Source organism: Vipera berus, assembly GCF_964194415.1.
Source record: "Vipera berus genome assembly, chromosome: 1".
Lineage (NCBI taxonomy): Eukaryota > Metazoa > Chordata > Lepidosauria > Squamata > Viperidae > Vipera > Vipera berus.
Window position 1 is genome coordinate 259261853 of NC_138202.1, and position 14471 is coordinate 259276323.

Sequence of the window (14471 nt, forward strand, 5' to 3'; positions counted from 1 at the left end):
GTCACGAGCGCATGGGTGACTGTGCATAGGGCATCTTGGTCCAGATAGGGCCGTAACTGGCGCACCAGGCGAACCTGGGCAAAAGCCCCCCTGGCCACGGCTCCTATATGATCTTCCAAACTGAGCCATGAATCCAGGATTCCCTATCTAGTAGCTGGTGAGAAAAGGAAATGAAGGCCAGGGCCACCAACACATTGCCAATACTGTATCCCATAGATATAGCATAAAACATATTCAATATGTATTGAATATTCTCTCCATTGGCAACTGACAATCCCAATAAGGAAAACAATGGTTTCCCCAGTTTATTAGAATCACTGGCATCTATAGCACATAACTAGGCCAAAACAGGATGCGTATACAACATCATGCAAATGACATTGCATACTGTAGTTGCATCCTGACTTCTGATGTAAGTGCACAATTGCAGAATTTGCCTTCGGGGTCTGTGATCAGAATGCCCTAAGAAACAGCCACCCTCCACAAGCATCCCCACCACACTCTTTAATCGTTAAGCGGAAAAATGAAAAAGCTTCTTGAACAAAGGCCAGAGGTTTGGGTTTAATCCAGCGTTCCTCAAATTTAGCAACTTTAAAACACGTGGACTTCAAACTCCCCAAATTCCTCAGCTGATACTGGCTTAAGCTAAGGAAGCCGCCTAGTTGCTATTGTGAATAAGCCACTAGGCAACATCACTCAGCATGGATACGTGTATGTATATATCACGTATATTCTTTTCATTGCAATCCAACGCCATCACGTCCCCTGCACTAGAGTGGAAAAAGCTGCTTTTACTATCAACCAAGTCTCAATCAAAAGCGGGTAACTTTTTAGGCAAAATAAAGGCCCGAAAGGGGGAAAAGGAGGGGAGAGTTCTGGTCTGAGGCGGGAGGGAGGCATCTCGGCCGGGCCAAGCGCACGCCCCATTCCTCCAAGCCAGGGGTAGGCAACCTCGGCTCTTTTATGACTCATGGACTTCAACTCCCAGAATTCCTGAGTCAGCTACGCTGACTCAGGAATTCTGGGAGTTGAAGTCCATGAGTCATAAAAGAGCCGAGGTTGCCTACCCCTGCTCCAAGCGAAGCCCCGCGGGCGCTTCCGCTGCGAAAGCCGGCGCCGAGCCCGGCAGGTGGAGCGCCAGCGAAGCTCCGGCACTCGGCTCCAGCCACGGAGCCCTTCTTGCTCTCAGGGAAACCTCGGCAGCGGGAGGAGGGTCACGGCTCCGCCCGTAGCCAATCCGCGCCCGCGCTGCCACTTAACCGAGGAGAATGGGCTGTAGTTTCGTGGAGTAGCAAAAGCTGCAAAACGGTGTGGAGCGCTCTCCGGGGTGCGAGGCGACAAGGCGCGCCCGGCCGATGCCTCCGCCAAAGGCGCCAGGAGCAGAAGGCAGGGCCGGCCGCGAAGTTGCCTAAACTCGCCTCTCCATCCCTAGCCGGCGTCTGCCTTCCGCGCGAGGCGAGCCCCCCCTGGACTTTTCTCGAGCGGCGAGAAAAAAAGGTCCGACTATTGTTTGCGGGTCCTCTCCCCGCTTCCTCCCCCCCTCCCCGCCCGCCCGCCCAATATGGCAAAGGTTCAGGTGAACAACGTCGTGGTGCTGGATAACCCCTCGCCTTTCTACAACCCCTTCCAGTTCGAAATCACCTTCGAGTGCATAGAGGACCTCTCGGAAGGTGAGTCCCGCGGAGCCGCCGCCGCCGCCTTCTCCCCGGCCGCCGCCAGCCTCTTCGGGCTTGCAGGCTTAAACTTTGCAAAGGCCTCGGCGGCGGGAGCGTCTCTCTCTCTCTCTGGGTCTCTGCCAGGGCTTCGCCGGGCGGTCTGCCTGGAGGAGGCGAGCCGGCAGCGCTGGGCTTCCCCCCCGCCGCGCGGCTTGGGGCGAGGCGCGAGCGCCGGCGAGAAGGGGAAGCCTCAAGTTGCTGGGAAGTTGCTCGGGCGCAGGGAGCAGCCATGTTGCCGCCGTCGTGACGGAGCGGCTCGTCGGGCGCATAGGCGGGAGGAGGGCTTTAAGCGAGCCCCGCTCGCATGCTCGGAGCCGGACGCCGAGCCGGGAAAGGGCAAGGCAGGGCACGGCTCTGCCCGCAGTGGCCTAGCTTTGGGTGGGCATGGATACCCCTTAGCAACCCGGAGCACGGTTGGCTTTTCCCGAGGGACTCGCCATTGCAAAGCGTGCAAGTACTCGTCGAAGTAACCGGGGCGCTACTTTGGTTCCGTAACTCCTCGTACGCGCCTCTTTTGGACGAGCGCTTGGTTTATCGGACCTCGCAGGTCGGGAGTAGTGAGCAATTCCGGTTTTCGCTCCCTTATTGAGCGAAACGGAATCACCCAGCGCCCTGTCAACTCCAGCCTTACAAACAGGGACTTAATAGGCGGGCAAAGGGCCCGTTGCCTTTTCTCATCCCCACTGGGCAGAGGAGATGGCGTCGGAGAAGGGCGCTGTTAAAATTTGAAATTGAAAATGAAACTTCAGTTAGGCACCCCACCCGACTAATTTTCAGTAAGTGCCCTTTGACTTCAGTGTTTGGTTGTTCGGGGCTTGATTGAAGCTCTAAGTTAGATTGCGGTTTCTTATTTTTGTTTTCAAGTTTTAAGAGTTCAAAGAGATGGCAGTTTGGAAGGGGTTTTGTTACTGTTGGGGGCGAGGGTTTTGTGTTTTTTTTCAAATAAAACTAAAATTTTGAATGTTTTATTTAAAAGTCTTTTTCTCTAATGTAGATTTGGAATGGAAAATCATTTATGTGGGCTCAGCAGAAAGTGAGGAATATGATCAAGTTTTAGATTCAGTTTTAGTAGGCCCCGTTCCTGCAGGAAGACACATGTTTGTATTTCAGGTAAGCCAGTTCTTAAATACTGAGCAATAGTTGCTCCTCTAAATTGTTTGGAGGTAAATAGGAGGCAGGAATAATTACTTAAGTTCACTGGGTTAACACATATCAGGATAAAAGTATAATAATAGAAATAACTTTTTCATGACCAAATGTCACCAATTCATTGGTTAAATGTAACTGAAATTTGGAGTTATTTATTTAAAGCAGTTTCCAAACTTAAAGAGTTTAAGCCAAGGCTAGATAACCATCTTTACCCGATGTCTAATTTAAAACCTGTGTTGGACATAACCACTTTCTTGTTCACATGAACAATAAGTGATCCAGAGCAAAAATAATTGCTAAGGAACAGAAGAGTCCATAAGTGGAGTAGAATGGATGTTTTCATAAATCACACTTAAAAGAACAAATTCAAACCTGATCCTTGGATGCAGTTGGCCTAACCTGTACTGAGGCTTAATAATACCAATTACTTGAAGTAACATTCTTAATTACGTTCAAACCTAGAGGAAAGTATTTATTTGAAGATAAGAAGCAGTGGATGGAAATTAATCGAGAGAATCATCCTAGAACTAAGGAAAAATTTTCTGTCAGAACAATTAAATCAGTGGAACGACTTGTTCCCAGAAGTTGTGGGTGTTTCATCACTAGAGGTTTTTATGAAGAGATCGGACAACCATTTTTCTGAAATGATATAGGATTTCCTGCTTGAGTAGGGGGTTGGACTAGAAGGCCTTCAAGTCCCTTTCCAACTCTTGGTTCTGTTAAATATTTCTGTTAAGATAATCCTTTTGTCTGATCTCCAGAGATAAGAGAATGGTAAATCTCCCAAAATGGGTTATTCCATTTAAAAAAAACACCTTGTTTTACAACTAGGGTGGGCAAAGCTAATCCTCCCACTTGCTTTACCTTGCTCTGACCTTAAGTGAACCACTTCATTTATTGAACATGAGATGTACGACAAGGAATAGTTGCAAAAGTAGCCAAGTTATCACTGGATCTCAAATGAATTGGGGCTGCCTAGATTTTCTACAATTATATATACAGTATGTATACAATACCCCCCCACACACAGTATATATGTGTATACTGTATATATACTGTATATATAACACACACAGAAATATGAAATTTAGTTGGAGTCAGTCAAATTTGTAGAAGTTGCCTTTTGAGATAAGGGATTAATGTAGATAACTTCTTAATTAAATGGTCTAGTTGTTGTCATATAAGTCTGCTTACTTGGTGGTGGTATTCAAAAAATTCCAAGGTAAAAGAAGGCTAGTAATACATTTAAGTCTTTTAAAAATTAACTGAATATCATCTGACCCCAGGAAATGAAATAATAATAGTGCTTGAAATCTAAATTATGTAACTTGATAATTAATCCTGTTTCCTTTTATTTTTTACTATAGGCAGATGCGCCTAATCCAGGGCTTATTCCTGATGCAGATGCTGTAGGTGTAACAGTTGTCTTAATTACTTGCACTTACAGAGGTCAAGAATTTATCAGAGTTGGGTATTATGTAAACAATGAATATACTGAAACAGAATTGAGAGAAAACCCTCCAGTAAAGCCAGACTTTTCTAAGGTAGGATATAATATATTGTGTAAATCCATCCAAATCCATTTTTTAAACTACGCTAAACTAAAATAGAATTTGTTAGTCAACGTTGCTTAAAAATAAGCAACAGTTAATAGGTAAAAATAAGCAGTTTTTTGTTATCAGTGATAATGCTGAATTTTGTACCTCCGGGGTTATTCCTTCCTCTAGGATGGGCTGAGGGAATGTTGGTAGAGGATAGCCCCTCCCACAAAATTTGCCCTAAGTCCTTCATATTATATTGTGACAAAAAGAAAAGGATTACTTGAGAAAGTGTTCCTCCAAACTAGAGACTTACAAACTCTTCTAGGCACTGAGCATTCTGTAAGCTGAATTCATCATTCAGTGAGCATCAGGCAGTATTAGCACTCTGCGCATGGGCCCTAAGTTAGCAGGGAAAAGGCAGGCTGGTGGTGTACAGCTGTCAAAGGTGGGTGCTGGTACGGACTGAAATTAAGATTCTAAATCCATTAGCCACAAATCCATCCATGTCGGTTTAGTGTACAAGCGCACATCAGAGGGAAAGGTCATTGGTGCAAAATAATCGAAAGAACATAAAGGGAACAAAGCTGCTGCACGGCTAGGAGATGGATTTGTGGCAAATGGATTTAGAATCTTAATTCTGGTCCCAATTCACAACTTCCAAACTTGAGCATATGTTGCTCAGAGAAATATCATTACTTCATCTTTAGTGTATAGGTAGTCCTCAACTTAATGACTTCGATGAGTTTAACAATGTCTCAAAGTTATGATGGTTAAAGTTAGATATCAAGCCCTAGAACATAAATTAACTCTGAGTTAGTCTAGGAATGCATGTATATATGTGTATGTTCCTTTATAAATATATCCTTAGTCTAGTGACAGATGCTGCTTTTTAATACTTTATAGCAGAAAGCAAGATAATGGAGTAGGTTATAAGCCCGGCCATATGATTTCTGGATAGGCTTAAAGGGTCTTCATTTTTGGGGGGTGATTTTTTTTGTTCTTTGTTCACAAAGTCTTTTACCTAGACTTTGTTGTAAATTTAGTATTTATTTTTCAGAACAAAAATATCCCAAATCTGTTTGTTACCTTCTTTGTTGAAAGGAGGAGTGTATTGGATGTACTATTTGGTATTACTAAGTGATCCTCACTTAGTGACCACTAGTTCAGCAACTGCTTGAATTTACAGTGGCACTGAACAAGTGGTACTCAAGACCAGTCCAGTCACTGCAACAGTTCCAAAGTCTTTTGATCGCCATTAGTGACCTTCTTTGCCAGCTTCCTACAAACAGTGTTAATGGGGAAGCTTGCAAGAGGCCCCACAAATGATTATGTGACATCCTTACTTAACTACCAATTTTAATTTACTTCAAGTTCCATTATAACGTTCTTTCATCATTCATTGAACTTATATAGGGAATGTGAATTCCCACTGTGAAAAAAAGTTGACCTATTTATAGTATATAGATCTGAATCAAAAATTTAACCTTCAGTGAAAATATAAGGGGCACAAAGAGGGAATTAGCATTGTCTTCAGAGCAAAAAAGGAAGTTGTTTCTCTACTACCCACATTTGCACCAATTGATTTACTATTTTATCCAAGAGCAGAATGGAGAGAAATAAGCCAGTTCTGAATTGTCTCCCTTTTGATGTTTAAACAGCTGTATTATTTTTCTCAACTTCTTGACCTTTCCTTTCCTTATGTTGTGCTCATCATCCAATAGGAAAGTAAGTCTTTTCTTATGAATCTAAATCTTCTAAAACATTCATCTGTTTTCTAGCTCCAGAGGAATATTTTGGCATCTAATCCCAGAGTCACAAGATTCCATATTAATTGGGAGGACAACACTGAAAAACTGACAGATGCCGAGAGCAGTAATCCAAACCTCCAATCACTCCTTTCTACAGATGCCCTGCCTTCTGCCTCAAAAGGGTGGCCAACATCTGAAAACTCTCTAAATGTTATGTTGGAATCTCATATGGACTGCATGTGACCTTCTGCGCTATGTTATACGGTCGAGCTCTAAACACACACAGTACACGGAACACAACCATCACAGAAACTTTTTTTTTGGAATTACATATTAAACAAATGTGAAAAATTGTTTAAAGAACACATACCCTGTAGAAAGTTTATAAGGAAAAGTATTTGAGTGGATGTATAAATAAAACTATTTTTAAGTAACTCCCTGAGATTTTATTTAATCTAGTGTTAAAGCTTATCACCCATATGTATAAAGATAGGCAAACGGGGAGGTAGGCAGTGATGATAAAACATTTACATGTTATTCATTGTAAATTATAGATGGGCTTTAGTGAAGTCTATATAAGCTTAGCTTGAATGAAATGATCTTTTTTATGCTTTGGAAGCTTTTGAGTGGCAACTACTTGTAAAGTGTACAGATGTTAACTTTAAAACACTAAGATTCATACAAGACCAGTCTAATGTAACCTAATATCACTCTATCAGTGACAACAGTGTTATAAGCAGGCTGCCAAAGGGGTCTTGTCTGGGCAGAAGCCATTGCACACTTGCCAAATTATGCCTACTGCAGGCAAAAGGAAACGAGTAATGTGTAGTAAAACTTCAAAGTCTTGACAAGCTTTACGCTTCAGCACAGCTGCTACTGGAATTGTACCTCAAACCAGAAATGGAGGATTTTAAATTTCTTTAGTTAGCCATAGTACTCCAGACTTTTTTCCTAATAAGGTGGCAATACTGTTATAGGAATTTAAGGTTTAAGAGACAAAAGCCCCAAATTTTTATAAATATAGTACAATTATCCACAAGGGTGCTGTAACTATTGGCCTCTTCTCTCATTCAGGGCAGCTAAATGTAGTGCATTATAAATTATGATTCCCAAATGTCAAGGCAGCTTTGTTGTTGGCTTTGGGATGAAAGATGTACTTAATACTTGATAGACTGTAGGGCTAGCAAAGAGCAAAGGTGTGAAAATAATCGATGTGACTCCTCTAGATGATGCCATTCATATCTATGAGTATATTTGTGTGTATGTATAGATATATTGAGGGACGCAGTGGCTCAGTGGGTTAGGACGCTGAGCTTCTCGATCTGAAGTTCAGCAGTTTGGTGGGTTGAATCCCGAGTGCCGCGTAACAGTGAGCGCCTGTTACTCGTCCCAGCTTCTGCCAACCTAGCAGTTCGAAAGCACATAAAAATGCAAGTAGAAAAATAGGGACCACTACGGTGGGAAGGTAACAGCGTTCTGTGCGCCTTTGGCGTCTAGTCATGCCGGCCACATGACCACGGAGACGCCCTCAGACAAGCGCTGGCTCTTCGGCTTTGAAATGGAGATGAGCACCGGCCCCTAGAGTTGGAAACGATCAGCACGCATGTGTGGGGGAACCTTTACCTTTTTATAGATATATTATTACATTGGTTGGTTGAGATTAGTGGTTAGCAATATGGGGCATACCAAATATTGTGCATGTCTGACTGTGTATGTGGACTGACAGGAGTATGGAGATGGCCAGATATGTGGGGCTCACTTTTTTGTCCTTTTTAGCTTTTTATTGTTACCTAATATTCAGAAAAAGGTTGCAATGCATGTTATAGGTTTTCTAGATGAATACTCTTAGAGGTGACATGGCCAAAGGAAAGTTAAGTTCCAAAATGGCTACCTCTAATTTGATATGAATTGCTGTATCTGAAGCTCAGGATTCAGTATGTATCATTGGGTCTGCCATACATCTCATGATTTTCCATGTGGCTCACTCTAAAGTTTAGCAATGTGAAAAAAGAAGAGCCGTATAACTTCTCATGCCACTATCAGAATTCAGTGAGCAGCTACTAAGAGTAAAATTGATATACGAAGGTGGCTGTGCAAAGTACTTTACAGGTGATGGGAAGAGAATGAATTTTGGTTTTAATGCGGAAATAAGATTAACGATTTAAGTAGGAATTTTAAAGATCTGAAAATGGTGGTATGAATGAATGAACAGTTTGAATTATATATATATATATATATATATATATATATATATATATATATATATATATATATATATATATATATATATATATATATATATATATATATATATATATATATATATATATATATATATATATATATATATGAATTTCTTATCCATAAGCATATTTTGAGTGTGTGTGTGTGTGTGTATATATATATATGAATTTCTTATCCATAAGCATATTTTGAGTGTGTGTGTGTGTGTGTGTATACATATATACATACATACATACATACATATATATATATATATATGAATTTCTTATCCATAAGCACATCCGAACATTTTTCCTAAGACTCAAATATGGTCTATGATCTAAGAATTTGGCAATAGAAAGCTGCCATAAAATAATTCCATTTTAAAAATAACTGCCATTGAAATTCTCCCTTAATGTCAGTTCTGGTGGCCATTGTTTTCAAATATTGCCATTGTTAGTGGCTGCTAAATATTATTTCTATAGAATCTGTATCAGAAAAGTTAGTATCCCCTATAATATAAAGAAAAATGTTTGGGAAGAGGCTGATTGTCAAGAATTATGATTTAGTAATCAGCTCAAGAATTGGTCAGTTGACATCGAAAACTCTGAAAGAAGTCCAGGCTAACATCACTTCTGACAGTTGCACATGCTATTATTCTGTAGGCATCTGTGGTGCTTGTTGAACTAGGACAGGGGTAGGCAATCTTGGCTCTTTTATGACTTGTGGACTTCAACTCCCAGACATGCTGGCTCAGGAATTCTGGGAGTTGAAATCCACGAGTCATAAAAGAGCCAAGGTTGCCTACCCCTGAACTAGGAGCTTGCATTCCTGGAAAGCCTCATAGGTTTATTCAGTTTCAATAGGTTTATCCTTTCAAATAACTATCTATTAAGAGGTCTGCTAGTGAGCTTTAGGGGACATTTAGGATTTTGCATGACCCACGCCTAACACATTAGCGATTCAGACAATTTTAGCAATGTTTCTTTTGAAACATATCCTAAATTACACTGTCCCTTTCCTGAGCCTCCTTCATTTTCAAGTAGCAGGATCTTTCCCTACTTTTTGGCACCAAGGGAGAACCACTTTTAACATAAGTGGGCCTTAGCAACTATATACCTAACTGTTGATCTATCTGTCCATATCTCTTAAGGTTACGTTTTGGGTACAAAGAGCCTTGCCTGCAAGGCAGCCAACAATCCCTGCATTGGATTTCATTTCACCTTCATTCTTTGTTGTTTGACTATATGAAGACCACACCCATTCCTCTAGAGGAAAACGGAGAATAGGGCTTAGCCATTTGCCCCAAAGACATCTGGATGATAGTAAAAAAAGAGGGGAGTTGTGAACCACTTTTTCAAGAGGCAACTGGACTTAGTTTTTTTTAAAGATGTTTCACTTCTTCAGCTTTGAGGTCGTTGTTGTTGAAAGAGCACCTTTGGGACAATCATGACCTGGATGACTGAGAATCTCCGTAGGCTTAGCATTTCTTCTGTTCACATGTTAACTATTAGACACTCCCAAGTGAGACTAACTTTCACAATAAAAATACCACCATTTACCTTTTATTATCCCCAGATTATCCTTCCCCAATCCGAATATTGCTACCGTAGTCAAATGGAAGAGAATGGAAGGATTTCCACAATGGAACAGATCATTTAATGATGCTTATAAAATCTATTGGGAAGACTACCACCTCTTAGGCATAACTTCTGATTTATAACGAAATCAGGTTAGTGTGTTCTGAGCAGCAGTGCATTTCTAGTGTCTCCTAATTTCCGCTGCCTGAATTTTTTTCCTTTTACTCTGGAGAACTTGGCCTTGGATATCTACCAGCATTCTGCTCCTGAGGCCTGATGGTGCTTTGATAGGTTTCTCACATTGTTTTTGTATTTTGGGTTTTTAAATACTATATGTTAAAACATGTGAATACATTTATCAGAGAAAAACTGTGCCATTGTTAACTAAGGGTTGCTGAACTGGAAAGTTGAAGGAACTGCAAAAAAGAGGCTAAAATTCATGGGTTGTTCTCCCTTGCTTAAAAATGAAAGTTCTCTTCCTGAGCTACCCAATAGTGCTGTACTGATTATGCACAGACTCACTCCTTAGTTACAAGCTAACCTGAAGATGCATTATTGGAATAGGTACATCTGCCATGCATTACAATTCAAATATAATTCAAGGAGCATCCTTTGTCTAACATCTGCCTCCCCAAACATAAATCACTAAAATAGGAACAGTTTTTTTTCTGCATGGGGAAAAAACTGCCTAGAGCTGCACTTTTGCCTGCCATCAACACCGGCCTCTTTCTCTATCACAGCACTTGCAGCCAACCGCGGAATAAGAGATGACATATTAGATCACAGGAATATCTGGGATTGCTGAATGTGGAGGAAGCTAGGCAAGGATTTTGAAAATCTAGCAACGACATCTGGGTGATAGTACAAAAACAGGGGAGTTGTGAACCACCTGTGAGGACACGAACCACCGCAGGAAAAAATGTGATCAGGGACAACAACTGGTTGTCAATAGTGAGACAAGCAGATTGCCAGAAAAACTTGTACTAGCATCACTGTGTACAAATTTCAGCAGAGCCTACATATTAGTGGAGAATATGGGCACTTTGTCTCTTAACTCTTTTTCTAAAAGTTGATATCCATGCAGCATTATTTACCTGCACTTGTAGATCCAATTCCGGCTGTAAGTACAGATCGTGGAGTAATCTTTGCTGCATATTTCAGAAATTGAGATTTACCAGTACCGGGATCTCCAACCAGCAGAAGATGTGATTCACCTGGAGGTAGAGTAAAGATGCCCAAATTTTCTACAGACCATATTTTAGAAGAAAATGGTATTGAAGAAATATAAAAAGCAGAAATTTAAGCTCATCTCTAATCTATACTCCATAGGGAAAGCATGAATCACATTTTTTCCTTCATACTCAGATTGCTGCATGGCCTTACTGATCACTAATACATGCATTTTTAATTTAATTGTAATATGGGAAAAGGTAAACGTGAAACTGTGATTAAAAATTACAAATTGTCCATCATTTTGATATTTTGCAAAAACATTTACTGACAATCATTTCTAAATGGACAGGTCCAAAAACAAACAAAAGAGTTGACAAAAACCACTCTTATTTAGAACAGAACAGATTATCTTAATTTCCAAAAGGCCTTTCTGGGTATTCTACACTAATACAGAAATGATACCATTATTTCAAAGGGACTTTTAAAATTTCAATGGGTAACCATAAGACTCATAGGCATATAAACAAAACCCTTTGAAGATCATGCCCACAGTCAAGAGGCAGATAATGTAGCTTCTTGTAAGCATTAATTCAGGCATTCAACTTCAAAATAACTGGCTGAAAGTTTATCATAACCAATTTAAACACACTCTAGTTAGAGATTAAAAGGCTGTTCCTTGGAATACAGATGATTGAAATTGATTGTTTTTTGTTTAAGTATTATTTGAATATATTATTAACGTTAAACTAGTGATAAAAATGTATACTCTTACTCTTTAGCAGCTAAATACTCTAAGTTTTCAATCAAATGGGATATAATGTATTTAAAATTCAAATCTCTGTTGTGTACTTTCTGTGTTTCAGATCTTTCTAACCTCTTGTATTATTTAAATATGTCTGCAATGCATATCACAAGGTCATCATTCTTTTGTCAATTTAAGAGAAACGTATGTACTAAGACATCACAAAGAGGAGGGTATTTTTAAGATCTAAAGATATTTTGGATTTCATTATAAATGAAATTCAGACTGGCATTAACTAGGCCTAAAATATTGTTCACCTTAAGCATAACAATAACAATTTTTATGATATTTATGGCTATTAATTTCAAATGTAAAAATTTGCTTTAGGTAAAGTAAGGTGCAATATTAAATAAGAAATGCAAAAAAGGGCAAAAAAGGAAGGAAACATGCATTTTGTGTGTGTGCGTATATATACACACAGACACATACCGTATATACTTGAGTATAAGCCGACTCGAGTATAAGCCGAGACCCCCAATTTTACCCCCAAAAACTGGTAAAAGTTATTGACTCGAGTATAAGCCGAGGCTGGGAAATGCAGCAGCTGGAGGCTGGATCCCCCGAAAGACGTCTCTGCTGAGATGAGAGAACGGGGTGGCAAGCCGCCGAGAGAATGGGGCGGTGGAGTGCTCTGCCGAGAGAATGGGGCGGCTTGCTGTTCTCTCGGTGCAGCACGGCAGAGGCTGGATCTCGCGAAAGAAGTCTCCGCTGAGCGAGAGAATGAGGCGTCTCAGCGCCCATTTTCTCGGCGAAGACTTCTTTCGGGGGATGCAGCTTCTGCCGCCCCTTTCTCTCAGCTGCCCAGTGGAACAGCTTGCCACCAGAAATCAAGAGTGCTCCATCACTGGAGGTTTTTAAGAAGAGACTGGACATTCACCTGTCTGAGATGGTATCGGTCAGTGGTGGCGAAACTTTTAGAGACCGAGTGCCCAAACCGCAAGCCAAAACCCACTTGTTTATCACAAAGTGCCAAGGCAGCATCGGCATTCTGGTGCCCTCGGGGGAGGGGACAGGGAGGCGCCTCTGAGTGCCGCCTCTGGCACGAAAAAAAGGGGGAGCAAAAAATGGGCCACCGTACCGCAAGGCACAAAAATGCCAACCGCCGCGCCGCAGGGTGCAGATACAAGGCACCGCACCACGTGAGAACGGGGCTGGGCTAGTGAGTATCACGCAGGCACTAGCCCCGCCCCCTTTGCAGCATGTGCCTGCTCGTGGCCCCGTGCGCGCATGCACGCATGTAAAATGCTTCCCCCTCCCTTTTCTTCCAGTCCACCAACCGACAAGGACCTGCTGCTGGCAGCGGTGGTGGCGCACGTGCCAACAGAGAGGGCTCTGAGTGCCACCTCTGGCAGGCGTGCCATAGGTTCACCACCACTGGTATAGGTCCTCCTGCTTGAGCAAGGGGCTAGACTAGAAGACCTCCAAGGTCCCTTCCAGCTCTATTCTATTCTATTCTATTCTATTCTATTCTATTCTATTCTATTCACTTTCTATATTTCTATTCTATTCTATTCTATTCCATTCACTTTCTATAATTCTATTCTATTCTATTCTATTCACTTTCTATATTTCTATTCTATTCTATTCTATTCTATTCTATTCTATTCTATTCTATTCTATTCTATTCTATTCACTTTCTATATTTCTATTCTATTCTATTCTATTCCATTCACTTTCTATATTTCTATTCTATTCTATTCTATTCTATTCTATTCTATTCTATTCTATTCTATTCTATTCTATTCTATTCTATTCTATTCTATTCACTTTCTATATTTCTATTCTATTCTATTCTATTCCATTCACTTTCTATATTTCTATTCTATTCTATTCTATTCTATTCTATTCTATTCCATTCACTTTCTATATTTCTATTCTATTCTATTCTATTCTATTCTATTCTATTCTATTCTATTCTATTCTATTCTATTCCATTCCATTCACTTTCTATATTTCTATTCTATTCTATTCTATTCTATTCTATTCTATTCTATTCTATTCTATTCTATTCTATTCTATTCTATTCTATTCTATTCTATTCCATTCACTTTCTATATTTCTATTCTATTCTATTCTATTCTATTCTATTCTATTCTATTCTATTCTATTCTATTCTATTCACTTTCTATATTTCTATTCTATTCTATTCTATTCCATTCACTTTCTATATTTCTTTTCTATTCTATTCTATTCTATTCTATTCTATTCTATTCTATTCTATTCTATTCTATTCTATTCTATTCTATTCTATTCTGTTCTGTTCTGTTCTACGTTCTGTTCCATTCCATTCCATATTTTCTATTCCATTCTGTTCCACTGTCAGAGCCCATCGGAGGCAACCCAGTCAGCCCAAACAGGAGTTACACTAAGGCTACGCAGCCTCTCCTCTCAACCTGAACCCCTCCTTACCTTTCCTTTTATCTGCATCCTATTTTTAACTGCCGGCTCTGCCCTGCCCTATTTTGTCCTTGAGCACTCGTGAGCTCATCAAGAACAGAAGGTAACCGTGGGGTGAAAGGCAGGGCAAGATCTGCAAGATC

General features: G+C 40.5%; 2 protein-coding genes across 3 annotated transcripts in view; one reads left to right on the top strand and one right to left on the bottom strand.

The window, feature by feature from the left end:
* The window catches only part of MCM9 (minichromosome maintenance 9 homologous recombination repair factor), a gene marked incomplete at its 5' end in the record, with an annotated part of 40833 nt that overhangs the window by 16157 nt on the left and 10205 nt on the right, over positions 1–14471 (bottom strand). The window contains one exon of the mRNA XM_081335342.1: positions 11051–11170. Coding sequence (XP_081191468.1) covers positions 11051–11170 — 120 coding nt within the window. The remainder of the gene's footprint in view (positions 1–11050; positions 11171–14471) is intronic.
* On the top strand, positions 1160–6587 carry ASF1A (anti-silencing function 1A histone chaperone). Of its 2 annotated transcripts, none has more exons than XM_081335438.1 (4): positions 1160–1670; positions 2692–2825; positions 4232–4408; positions 6184–6587. In XM_081335438.1, the coding sequence occupies exons 1-4, from the start codon at positions 1562–1564 to the stop codon at positions 6394–6396; spliced, it is 633 nt and encodes a 210-aa protein (XP_081191564.1). In that variant the 5' UTR covers positions 1160–1561; the 3' UTR covers positions 6397–6587. The 2 variants fall into 2 exon arrangements, with proteins under 2 accessions (XP_081191564.1, XP_081191565.1); XM_081335439.1 differs by having other exon boundaries at positions 1163–1670; positions 2710–2825.